A 13504-nucleotide genomic window follows, 5' to 3' on the forward strand; every position below is an offset into this window, starting at 1 on the left:
CATATTAACCACCTTCTTTCCTCCGTATTTTCATCCTTCTTAATTTTTCCAATAACCTTCTTTCCTGCCCTGTCCCTTCCTTACTGCCTGCTTTGTGCTTTGCTAACTTGCATGTCCCAGCGGTTGCTGTAAGTAGCGACGAGGCGAGGCGAGAGTCTCTGTTCTGTCCTGATGAACTAGATTCACTCTTCTCCTACTTTGATACCTCTTCAAAACTACGTAGTAGTAAGTACTACAGCTATGGCGTGTTCAGTATTTGCACTAGTGATCCATTGTGTGTTGTGGCCATCTCCCTGCCTTTTATCCATTGTCTCCAGGCTACTGCATTGCTTGAGGTTTTCATGAAATAATTTAAGCTTTTTTACTTATCCTGATACTATCCTTTCTAACAATCTTTGACATTTATTATTATAATAAATGTTAGGTTGCAATATGTGACTTCATGTTTTTCTGCAGATGCACTAGTAATTTTTTTTTAATTATGTATTCAGGACCAAGTATAAGAGCTTGCTTTATTATCATGGTATCTGTGAAGAGCAGGCAACTTACAGTCTGCATAGTAATTACAGTTTCTCCCCAAAACAGTACGAAGCAGTGACAGTGGGATCCAGCAGAGTGCTGATGACAGCAGAGAACACCTTGCCTCTACAGTGTCATCCAACAGTTTGTATGAGCCAGGTGCGTTAGGCTTTGCATTTGAAGAGGAAAATGTAGTGCGTTCTTATCAGAGTAGTACTTGGTGGTCGTTTCATCTCTCTTCTGTCCTGCTGGGCTGAAACATTTTTAACAAGGCTAATAATTGCTTGATTGAGCTTTGTGTCCTCCAGGCATGGTAGCAAGAATGTCACTGAGTCTTACTAAATGAGTTCAGAGAATTCTGCTTTTTCTAATCAGATGATACTGAGCCATAACTTTGTTCTTTAACACATAAAGAAGTGCTGCATTTTGATACAGACAAGTCTCCACAGAAATGCACAATCCTTTTATAAACAGTTAAATCCTTGGAGATGGAATTCCTGTTAAGTCACACATAATAGGCTTTTATGTTATTTGAGCATTCTTGCTTAATTTTTCTGCTTTCTGCTCATGTGGAATTGACTGTATCTTTGAATATTACCCTCTCTTTAGTCAAATTATTACAAAGTGATTGATGAAAATTATGTGTTATCTAATATTAGCATCCTGGGTTTACAGATGTATTGAATATGGCTTGTCAAAATATCCAAAACACTTGTTTATAAAGCAAACTTATTCTTCTACATCAAAGCACTCTTCTGAGGTAGGTTTTAAATCCAGTAGTTCACAGTTGTGGTTTGTAGGCAAAGCAGAATGTGGCTTGGATCCTTTCTTTGACTGCAGGGTAGAAACACTTCTGATGCTGTAACTCATGAAAGCTTATATGTAACAATGTCTTTATCTCCCAGACTTCACTCTGTATAACTTATTGAGATGAAAAGAGAGATTATGCTTTAGTCCAAAAGATTATAGCCAAAGCAAGTACTTGGTAAATGACAATTATATATTTTAGCAAAAATTAGGTCAGAACAGTTTTAGCCTCATATTCAGTTTTATCAAGTTGTTGCAGATAAAAATGTATTTTCATGACTAGGTCTCTGCAGGATTATTTTTTTTTCATGTCTTGCAGTATAGGATGAAACACTTTAATTCTTAGAAGTGGTGTGGAATAGGTAGGTTGAAGGATATTCACACATGCCCGTAATGTGGAGAGAGTGCTCTCTGGGCAAGAATATTTCTATGAAGTGGCCATACCTGAATCCTGGAACAAGCTAAAGGCATTTGTGACTTCTAGCAGAATGGGGCAGCAATGCGCAGCATTCCATAAAACCTGACCTACCTTATGATAGCTTTTTTTTTTGGCCAGAATTCCAGGAGGTACTTTATACAAGGATTAGATAAGCAGTTTTTTGTGTTATTTTTGTGCTTGTTTTTTTCTTCTTTTCAGAAGGAGAGAAGCAAGAGTCTCCTGTGTTCTGTGACTCCAAACAGCCTAGTCCAGGATTGCAGCTGTATCAAGCTGCCTTTGAGAAAAATCTTCCTGATATGGCAGAAGCTTTGGCCCATGGAGCTGAAGTAAACTGGGTCAATGTAGAAGAAAACAAAGCAACCCCACTCATTCAAGCAGTGCGAGGGGTATGTGATGCACTGCTCCAACTGATGTGGGAGGAAGGGAATGGGAGTAATCAGGTTATTTCTGTGTCACTGTTCCTTTGGAACTGCTTCCTTTGCTAATGAATGATAATGTGATGCTGAAGTTGTGTCTACTATGTTCCCTCAAAGCTGTTTCAGAACTATTTTTTTCCTGTTAATCCTTTGTTTGAAATCATATAGCCTAGTAGAGTTTAAATTTTATATGGAAGTAAGTCTTGTTTCCTTTGCCACGTGACTCAGAATTGATTAGGAAGAAGAGGTTTTGCTGTTTCTCCAGAGAACTGGTGCTGAATTGTTTCTTGGCTTTCATTCCGTAGGGTTCGTTGGTTACTTGTGAATTCTTGCTGCAGAATGGAGCCAATGTGAACATCAGGGACATGAAAGGAAGAGGACCCCTGCACCATGCCACAGTTCTAGGACATACTGGGTAACTCACTGCTCCAGAATTTGTAAATGGCCATCCTTTATTATGGTGGTTAATGTTGAAGCTTCTTAATTTCCCTAAATATTCTGGCATTTTGATAGATTTCAGGTGATCTAGGTTTTTCTTAAACTCTTGTGGTGAGAGAGGAAATAACATTTCGAAATAGCAGTCTTACCCACGAGCAAAACACACACCTATTAACTGCTTTGGTCAGTTTTGTAAACACATGTATTTCAAAATGCTTGGTTTGAAATGGCATGAACTTTTACTGAAGACTCCTGAGATTTTCCTTATTTTCTTCAGAAATATGATACAAATACTAGAAATGGTGTGTGAGTGTCAAGGCTTTTTTTGCCTCATCCCACCTGTGTGTTGCAATAAGACCATATCTTGTTTCAAAATGTACTGCATTACATCTTGAGTTTTGGAATCACAGCTTTTAATTGGAATGTTGTTCCAGCTCAGTTCAAATGAGGAAATAATCTGGTTGGTGGTGCCCAAACTCTTTGCATGCATGAATTCTAAATAGAGTGCAAGTTGACATCTTGGAAGAGTTTAAGACTTAAGCTTAGGCAGAATGCCCTCTTTATATAAAGATGAAGAAGTATAATAGTAGAGAAAAATGAGATCAGTTTACATTGGGTAAATCAGACCCCTGTGAACTGGGTTCTTCACTTTATTGATTTATCCTGCTCAGCAGTTCTTGTCTGACATGGTAAAAAGGTTGAGTTTTTTTGGTTCTACAACCTAAGGTGACTCAGGAAGGTAGAGTCTCACTTCTAAAGGGTTCAACTCCATGCTGCACTAGCATGATTTGACTTAAACTGTCTCTCTAACATGGATTAAATAACTAAACATTTTCCTTGTTACTTTATCATCATAGTGGTTGTAGATGAATAGCACTGTTTTGATACGACCAAGAGATCTTTGGGCAATTTAAGCCAAATGTATTGCATCCAGCTTGAATTTATTTGCTTGTTTCATTTATTGTTGTGAAAAATATTCTTAAATGCTTTTTCTCAACAGACAAGTGTGTTTATTCCTAAAACGAGGAGCAAACCAGCATGCCACTGATGAAGATGGGAAAGATCCATTGAGTATAGCAGTAGAAGCTGCAAATGCAGATATTGTAACATTGTAAGTTGTATGTTCTGTTTTTAACTAGGTAACTAGGTTTTCCTATTCTGTTTCAAGTTAAAAATACAAGAGATGTCAAAATTTCTTGACATAAAACCAGGGAGAGCAAAATGAATCAAAGTGCACTATCCATAGATGACCTCCCTGGTGTGAGGCTTGGGAATGCATTGTAGCTCTTGAGTTGCAATCTTTTTTAGTGCTTGAAAGGTGACATTGTTCTTTTTGTTTCCTACCTCACAGGTTGCGCTTAGCAAGGATGAATGAAGAAATGCGTGAATCGGAAGGACTCTATGGACAGCCAGGTCAATACTCCACTAATAATCATACTGAAATGCAGTATAAGAAGTGTATTCAGGAATTTATCAGTTTACAGTTAGATTCTTAGGACCCGAGGGAAATTTAAGATAGCTTCAAACAATGTTTTTATAAGCAACTGACATATCTTAAAACCTCATTGAAATCCACTGGTGTGACTTTGTCAGAGTATTTAGGGGGCCTAAAAGAGGAGTATTTAAAGTACATTTTTATAATAGTGTGAGTTAGTACAGCCATTACTAACGTGTTTTGCTGGTAATTGTCCCATTTTCTCCTACTGATGTTCCATTGAAATTCACATAACATTAGGATTTGCCTGACCTTACTTAACAGCAGCAGTCTTCTGACCCAGGTTGCTCAAAGACAGTTGAGGAGTTCATCTTGTTACAGGATACCATTCTTTCTCTGGAATTATCCTCTTTTAAAAAAATTGCTTGCACACCAACAGAAAAATGTACATCAAATATTTTAAAATAACTCCAGCAAGAAACAGGGAAGTATTATTTTATTTTAAAACATCTTTATTTGTTAAGATACAAATATGAAACAAAACATTATCATTCTTGAGTATTTGTGTATGCACAGTATTTTACCCTTTTTAATAAAAAAGAAAAGAATTGGCAGGCAGTTGAACCAACTGGTACAAGAAAGTAATAAATTACATTTAATGAATATGTGCAACTTTATCCTCAGGCACTCAGTCCAAATTTACACTGTTCTGGTGGGATATTTTTGCAAGCCATTTATTCTATTATGGTATGCTTCCATAGGAACCTCACCTGATCTTCTGTAAATATCAGTAATGGTTGACTTGATTGTCAATTTAGACAGCTAAAATCATGTCACTGAACCTGGCAGCAATGAAAAGCAGAACATATTTTTAAGGTTGAGTGGTGAGTGGTCTTTGCTCACTCATGTAAAGTCCTTATGTGTTTTCCACTGATTCATAAGGATTGTGGGTGTGCTTATGTGTTTTACCAGATTGGGGCTGGAATATACACAAGGGGCAACACTGAGTCTCATGCCAATATCCCCGACAAACTCAGTTAAATAAACACCATTTATTTATTTCATAAAGTTTTTCTTTAAGAATAGATGTTTTTCAAATTTATTTTTAAACAAATCTTCTAGGAAATTAAAATTAAAACAATAGAAGTATTGTAAACACTCAGACATGCTTTCTTTGGCAGAGAAACAGATAATTTAGAAGTATATACTTGATTATGAGCTTAAATGAGGAAGAATTCCCCTCTCAGAAAATGCAGCAGGCTACATATATGAAAAAAGTCTATTGCCAGTCTGGCTGATTTCAATGTAAAGCTGTTTTTTGCTATAGTACCTACTACTTCACTAACAGGCTGAAGGTAACATACTGAGGTATTTGAGTCTCCTCATTTTTATTTTAAGAGGTAAAACAGTATTGGTTTCAAACAGCAAAATTCCTTAAATTTAAAGGAAGGAGGTATTCTTAATTAAAAGCTTTGTGCTAAATCATAAATTAATATCTTAGGTCATTTAATGGACCTGTCACAGATCTAGAATTATTATAAACTAGAAAATGTTTCTGTAGTTTGTACACAAAGCCTTAGCTGGTTACTAAATGTTCCAAATGTTAAGTACAATGTTTGGCTCATAACAAATACAGGCACTACTTACATGAAAATATGAATGTGCTTAAACTGGAGATGAGGGAAACAGTTTTTCCTGGCACCTTGTTTAAAATACTTTTTTAGTCAGATTCTTCAATTAGATATCTAAAAAGCTGGGTAATCTTTCATTGACAGTATCTTGACCTTTTAATCAATTTGTATTAGATTAGAATCTAGAGACTGCAGTTGATACAATCTGATCCAGATATTTTACAGATGGTATCCTTGTAAGCAGGAGAGATTGATAGTGGCAAGTAGAGCTGCTACAAGGGGTAGAGCTTGCCCAAAATCAGGGAGGAGGGGGGTCGGGATATCTTTAATTATTGAAATTCAGGCCACAAGCTGTAGCACAGTGTCCTAGCCAGGAAATCTTGCCATATTTTTTATAGCATAGCCCTCTTCTCCTAGATTCTTTACTTGCTGAAGTCTCTTTTGAGGTAAATACTGGAGTGTTGGAAATGCCAGTGTCTGCTAGCCTAGAGGGTTGTGTCACTGTAAGCACAAACCTGTCCCTGCTGTCGCAAGGTATGATACCTTGATGTGCTCATAGAGGAGGCAGGTCTTTTTCACTGCATTCACATGTTAAATTATTTGTGCTGCCCTTATTTTAGAACTCCTCCTTTCCAAAATGCTTATTCTAGAAGAAAATAAGGATTTGCAAGATGATTGTATGTTTCTGGGAGCTATGTGAGGGTAAATACCACAGTATGAGCTTGCTGTCATCAGAGTGAAGCCAACTGCCTGTTTCTCCAGTTTAGTAATGTGGTCAGCAAACAATTATTAATGCAACTCATGGCATTAACATGCCTAATTTAAATATACCTGGCTGGTCTGCACTACTGAGAGAACGTATATATTGCTTTGCAAGGCACAGTTGGTTTTCCAAAGTATTTCTAGAATGGGAACTACCTGAAACTAGGTTGTTCCACAAGAAGTTAATTTCTAGTGGTAAAAGCCATACGCACCATTGTACTGTTTCTTATATAACACTTGAGTGCTCATCTTCTGGTGCTACAGTATGTTCTGCTAACTATTTGATATTAGCATTGCTACTTTTTCTTCCTATCTTTTCTTGAATGTATGATGTGTGCCTTTTGAGTTACTCTGGTGTTAAATGGTAAAGCAGTGTTATAGTATTTTTGTAAATAAAATCTGCACTTTAGGGAAAACATTGCTTGGAAAGAGAATTTCCAGAACTCAGTTTTAAAGTAGGATTTTAAAATAATAAGGTTTACAGCATTAAGTATTTCAATGCAGCATACAAACTGAAGGGGCACTTTATTTTAGTCTATTTTTGTACCTAATATTTTTGTTATGTAATGGAACCAAAACCAGAGCCACAATGTATCTTGCAGAAATAGCTTTTGTTTTTTTCTTTCAAGTTAATACGAAAGAACCAAATATGGCAACTTGAACTATAGTACTAGTTCACCAGTGGAACCCACTTCTGTATTAAAAGCATAATTGCTTTTCTCATATAAGCTTGATTCTGATTTGTGCTCTTCCTAACTGTTCTTTTGGTGATTGTTACAATTCCCTTCATTCTTTGCTTATCTCCCAGTGCTAGCAGTTATCAGCAACCATTACAATAAAATGTCCTGTGCCTGCTTTGTCTCTAGAATATACTTGAAACTAAATCTGAAAACCAAAAGGGAGCAGTGACACACTAGAATTAACTTTTCCTAGTAGAGCAGTATGCAATGTATTGATCTTTTAAAATCTGGGAAGAATCATGTTATTACATTTTTATATAAACCCACATACCATGCATGTTAAATATTTCTGGAGGGTCAGTTACCATTTCTGAAACTATTTTCAAATCAATGGAGTCTCATCTCCAAAGGATAATAGTTCCAATATTGGAAACATGCATCAAAAGGTAGAAAAATAAGTAACTTTTCACTGTAGTACAAACTTTTAAACCAAGAAAAGTCCTTTAAAAAAAACCTGCCCTTTGGAAAAAAGTAGCGGAATAATACTTTTCTTCTGCAATCATATGGGGAGGAATCTAAATGTTCCACATACATGATGAGAGAGATTTTGGGTTGATTTCTTTGTCATGCTATTAATCAAGCTATCAGCAAGGAACAGTAGTGCTGGGATCTTGAGTCCTGTGTGGTCATCTGTGCTGGGAAGGCAGTAAAATTTGGATGTCTTCATAGCTCCTGATCAGACCAAACGATTTATGCATTTAATTCCCTTTGAAGGCAGTAGGTTATGGTTAATGTTTTAATATGAAACCTGAACTCAAGGCCCAAAATGCTGCAGCAGATGAAAAAATGTAAAAATGTCCCTCTTACAGTAGTAGGAGAGTGACTTGGCAATGACTCAAGAAGGAACCATTCCTTAATATGTGTTCCTGTTCAGACAGGGAAGGGGAGGGAGACAGGCCTGGTAGAAGTGGCTGCCATCCCTCATTTTGGAAAACGTCCTAGTAGTTGGCTTCTGTTTAAGCACAAATGGAGATGATGAAAAAAAGCAAGATGCTTTAAGGAAATTATCATCACTCTTATAAATAATACTAAAAGTTGTAATGAATGTTCTGTAATACATAAGAAAATTTATATTTGCTGAAATAATAGACCAAAAGAATTTATAAACATTGATTTTCTAAGAGTGATTATTTTTTTTTAATATCCTTTTGCTTGCTGATTGCTTCTTTCATAGATAGTTCTGTCTGGCTGTATGACTTCTGACCTCTGTTTCCAAGGAAATCTTTGTTTATACCATAATTATACTTTTCTGAAGAAAATCTTGGTTAGCACTTCACATAAACTAGGACTTTATTCTTTAACAGCTAATAAACATTTTTATTTTTACGTTGCTTTAAAATGCTTTCATTTTTCCTTTCTAACCCTGAACTTTCCTCTGTGGCTGCCTGCGAGGTACTATATCAGGTATAGTTTGGCTTTGTTTCGTTTGCATCTTCAGAACTTGCATGCAAGTGAACAGTCCCAGGAATTCACATTAGCATCATTTCATCTTTGAGTGTTCTTTATGCATTAATAAGTGTTACATAGTAATTGGTACCACAGTAGGGCATTTGTGCAATGGTCAGTGATGTTAACTGTCACAAATGTTTAAAACCATTCTCCTTTTCTTTTCTACCTAGGAGATGAAATTTATCAGGACATTTTTCGTGACTTTTCTCAAATGGCATCAAATAATCCAGAGAAGCTAAACCGTTTCCAGCAGTCAGATTCCCAGAAGTCTTAAGAGTCAAGAAGAAGAACCTGACCCTTGTAGTACAAGTCTTTTTTTACTTCAACAGAATGAATTATATGCATTTTGTTAGATAGTTTGGATAAAATGACCACTCTAACGTAGCTTTAGATTGTGGTAGCTGGGGAAATGTATGAGTTGTTTTGCATTCTACAGTATGTATACCTCAGCAGCTGAAGAAAATGTTTTTAAAAAAAAAAGGAATATCTGCTAGCTCAGTATAAAAATAGCACCTGTTAGCAAGTAGGTTTGTCTGTGGTTCGCAGGTGAGGCCAGGCGGGGGCAGCGGTGCGCGCTGCAGGCGCCGGACAGAGGGATGCTCAGAGCAGCTTTGCTGTTCAGTATCACCTGCTGTCAGCTGTTCTCCCTCGTGTCGTAAAGAATGTGCCTCTGACAAGAAGGTTTGGGTTGCATTTTCTGGGACTGTTTAGAAGGGAAATGGGGTAATGACTTAATGAGTTGTCCTATTTGTGGGCCTGCAACTTAACAGATTCTCTTGCTCCTAATGCTGACTGTGGTTAGAGGTAAGATGTTAGTTACAAGACATGGCAATTTCTCCTCTTGCAAGCTCTCAGTGGAAGCTCTAACACCAGGCTGGTCTTTACACAAGTGACTGCGGGTCAGTCACAGTAGGTGTATATCCTGGAGGACCAAACTTCTAAGAGCAATCTATTTTTCTTTTTTTTGGTCTTCTTAAGTTAAACTTTGTGTGCAACAAGTAGACTTTGAAATGAGCATGTGAAACTTCTCATGAAAAATAAACTTAATCCTGCTGGACATGATGTGGGATTTGTTTGCAGTATTTGGACATCAAAGCTTGACATTTGAGACATGAAAGTAAATAGTGAGCCAATGGAGTTTGTGCACAGCAGTCCTGCAAAGGCTCTTTGTTACTGCCTCTTTCTGCTGTTCTCACTACTAGCCCTAGGCTGAATATATAACATCTCATATTTAATGCAGCCAACCTAACTTTAGGGCAACTAATCCTTTATGTCAGGAACCAGTATCCTTTATATAAGCTGCAAAGATGTGAGAGTTTAAGTGTTGTTTTAACAAAAGTGTGCACAAGAAAACCTGGGAGTTTAACTGCAGATTTTTGCAAAGCAATGAACGAGCACAATCTCTAGCTGTTTTCTGAAGGCAGCAACACAACTTTGTTGAACAGTGATCTCCTTTCTGCTGATGAGCACGTATAGATGGTGTCTGTAGATACATTCTTATGTGTCGGATTATTTAATACCTAGATAGTAATCACCTGAAGCCCTAAACCAGCAGATGCAAGTATTCATACTCTATTTGTCTGCCCTATGGACAATTTAAGGAGAATTTTTAGGTAACATAATGTCAATGTGAGTTTTCAACAATCCTAATAGCCATGGTATTATGCCCACCTGTTGTTTAAATGTGTTTAGGAAATTAATTGGCTTTTCTTCAGGCTGGCTAAGATAAGAAAAATTGGTTACAAAATTTCTGTAAACGGTGGTAAAATTAAACTTTCTGGCATGTTAAATTTTAACAAGTAATTTCAAATATTTATAATTTTGCACTGTATGTATAATAATGCATCGAATCTGGATGATTGTTGCTACAAAGTTAATAGCATTTTAGAATTGTCCAATAGATTCTTTTTGCAAGCAGTAGTACCTTACAAAGCAGTTCTTGCTTCGTGTGTGGTACAGTTGTGCTAGGAAAAACAGATTCTGTCCATTTAAAGAGTGCATTTAGTCTGATAATAAATTCAGGAATATCACCTGTAAGCAGTAATTACTAGTAAGTTGTTTTTAAATAGCTGTTAATGAAATTATAATATAATTCCTAATCTGCAGTATTTAACAGCAGCAGATATTTTAGTAGATCGTAGAGAAAGTAAAATTCCCAGTGTACAGATGGGACAATGTAAGATATGACTATGTACAGCATACACTTTAAACTTAGGGGGTTTTAAAGTTTTTCTTTTGCATCCTACATGACAGGCAGAGTATAATGTGATTGGCTGTAATGTGAAGCTTAATGACATAATCACTATCAGTCCATGCTGCTGGAAAAAAGTCTGATACACATACTTCAAATATCCACTGGTATTTTCCTTCCTAGCCATAAAAAAAACCCTCCATGGCAAATTTTGAAGGACAACTTCCTGCAGACAAAATTTCTTCCCTGTAGCCCTGCAGATCCATGTGCTACATTTATGAGACTTATCTGTCTGGGAAGCAGTATCAGTCTAATTATGCTCAAGGAATAATAACATACATGAACCACAGCTATATTAGTATTGACAGGAGCTGTGGAGTTTTAATGGTTTGGGGAGTATGTATGTTACTTCTGATCCTGCAACCTCATTCTTCAACCCTTTTAGGTGTGCTAGGAAATCCAGTACAAAATGCATTCAGTGAAAGATTTTTTTCAGGTCAGGTGCAATACATGTGTTAAGATCTTGCTCATCAGCAATAATGAATATGCCACTAAGCCATGTGAAATGTGTTGAGAGCTTAGTCCTACTGGCAGGCTCAGTGCTCCAGGACCTCAGTAACACATAGGATTCAGTCCTTGGTAATAAAAAAAAAAGTATGATTATCTCTAGTACTCTGAAGATCATGCTTTCCATACTGAGTTCTGACTCAAGTGCTTATCTTCTGCTCAGTCATATTAGGAAACTTCCAATTTTATTACAATATGAATTTGAGTATAACTAGATTACTAGACAGTAAAGATCCACAGTGAGATAACTTGTACTCTGTACAAGCTCTGGAAAGCTTCAATTCCAGTTCATGTTTCTCTGTAGGTATTAAGTACAACAGGTCTTAGTTGGTGAGGTATAGAGCCATAGATTCCTAACATAGTTTAAAATCAGCTTTCACATGGATTTTTAATAATTTACTACCTAGCACACTGAAAGATTGTAAATTTTTTCCTAGCCAGAATTATGTCATGTGACACTTGGAAAGACAAATATCAAGGGGCTCAACATAGATTCTAATGTCTTGATTTCAGAAGTATAATTTGCTTATGTTGCATGCTGATTACAATTGTTTGTAGTGTCTCCTTAGGGTTCTGTATTGTTTAGAAGGTTTCATTTTATGTTAATGTTATTCAGTACATAGAAACTTAAATTTCTGAACTATCATTTTGAATCATGCCACTAAATTATATTCAGTATGCTGGAATTTGTTCCCATGAATTTGGGTGAAGGTGATAGATGGTAGAAGTCTTGCTGTGCTTTCACAATCTGTGCTGTCTGAACATGTGTTTCCATTGTTCATTAGTATATTGTAGACTTCAGCCTCCCTACCAATTAGGGCCTAATCCAAGAAGTCACTGAAATTGGGAGCAGTCTTTCCACTGAATTCAGAAGTTTTGGATTGTACCTTTTGTGGCCTCTAATGTTAGTGTGTTAAGGGATCCTGCATTAATACTGCATTTTCACTTTGTGGGGTTTTGTATTTTACCTGGTTATATATTGAGCTGAAATAGTTCCAGAAAATGCAACCAGACCTTCCAACTGCTGTCAGAAAATCCCCTTACAAGAAGAAGTTTCTCCTGTTTTGCAGTATAACATCTGTACACACATGTTGTCCGAATTGGAGTTTTTGAAAGAGCAAATACTCTGTAGCATTGAAGAAAAAAGTGAGAACTAGAATTAGTGTGGGGTTGCCTGTGATGTTTTCAGGACTGGTGCTTCTCTGCAGCCATCCCTTCCAAAGTGTGAATGTTAACTCTGTGTTTTGATCATGAGAATCTCAAATGACACAATGCATATAAAAGGACCATGTGATAGAGTTACAAATAATGTGTGAGTCCCTAGGACATGGTATTTTTACTCTGTCAAAAGTACTGAACTGATTATTGAATACATTTAAAGCATTTTGAAAGTCAGTTTTGCAAACTACCCTCCCTTCCCCTTCACAGATGGGACACTTTTTCCGAACTCAGTCTATGCCACGTGTTTGTGCACCCTGATGGCCAAAATGTTTTTGCTATCTTGCCTGCAGAAAAGCACATTTTAAACACAGGGACAACTGCAGAAAGGCAACACAGGGGAAAAGGATTAATGTACCACTTTGGTATATCCCCTTTCATACGCTTGCTTTATCTTTCTGCACACAGTATTTTCTTGTTTCTCTTCCCATGGAAGCAGATGATAGAGGAGGAAAAAATCCCTCTCATTTTTCCATGTTTTGATAGAAATCGCTGAAATCTCATTGTTTCCTCAAGCAGAGAGGTTACTCTGTCTGAAATCATGGACTTTTTTTTTCCCTTTATCCCCGTGTCCCTCTGTATTCGGTGTCTTTCAGCCTTCCAGCAGCCAAGCTCCTGTCCCGCTGTGCCTGTACAGAATGTATATCCCGCCCCCTCGCCTTTAACCGCTCTGTAGACTTTGTATCTCAAACTTGAATGTAGCTCCTCTGCCGTTTGTCACTGTAAACGAGCGACACGCGTTGTTACCGCTGTAGCTCAGCACCTGTACACGCTGTAAGGCCTGTAAATGCCGGATTAAACCTTTGGAGGCCGAGCGCGGCGGTCCCTGGGGCCGGGGCGGGGCGGGCCGGGCATGGCGGCGCTGGGCCGGGCCCGGGAGCGGGGCTGGCTG

General features: G+C 37.3%; 1 protein-coding gene across 1 annotated transcript in view; it reads left to right on the forward strand.

Annotated features, from left to right (window-relative positions):
- The window catches only part of ACAP2 (ArfGAP with coiled-coil, ankyrin repeat and PH domains 2), a 43369-nt gene extending 33679 nt beyond the window's left edge, over nt 1-9690 (forward strand). Inside the window, exons 18-23 of the mRNA XM_010001728.1 lie at nt 586-678; nt 1964-2151; nt 2487-2596; nt 3620-3730; nt 3971-4032; nt 8807-9690. Of these exons, the coding sequence (XP_010000030.1) occupies nt 586-678; nt 1964-2151; nt 2487-2596; nt 3620-3730; nt 3971-4032; nt 8807-8910 (668 nt within the window). The 3' untranslated portion in view covers nt 8911-9690. The remainder of the gene's footprint in view (nt 1-585; nt 679-1963; nt 2152-2486; nt 2597-3619; nt 3731-3970; nt 4033-8806) is intronic.
- Nucleotides 9691-13504: the final 3814 nt, after the last annotated feature.

Source organism: Chaetura pelagica, unplaced genomic scaffold (genome assembly GCF_000747805.2).
Source record: "Chaetura pelagica isolate M959 unplaced genomic scaffold, ChaPel_1.0 scaffold807, whole genome shotgun sequence".
NCBI lineage: Eukaryota > Metazoa > Chordata > Aves > Apodiformes > Apodidae > Chaetura > Chaetura pelagica.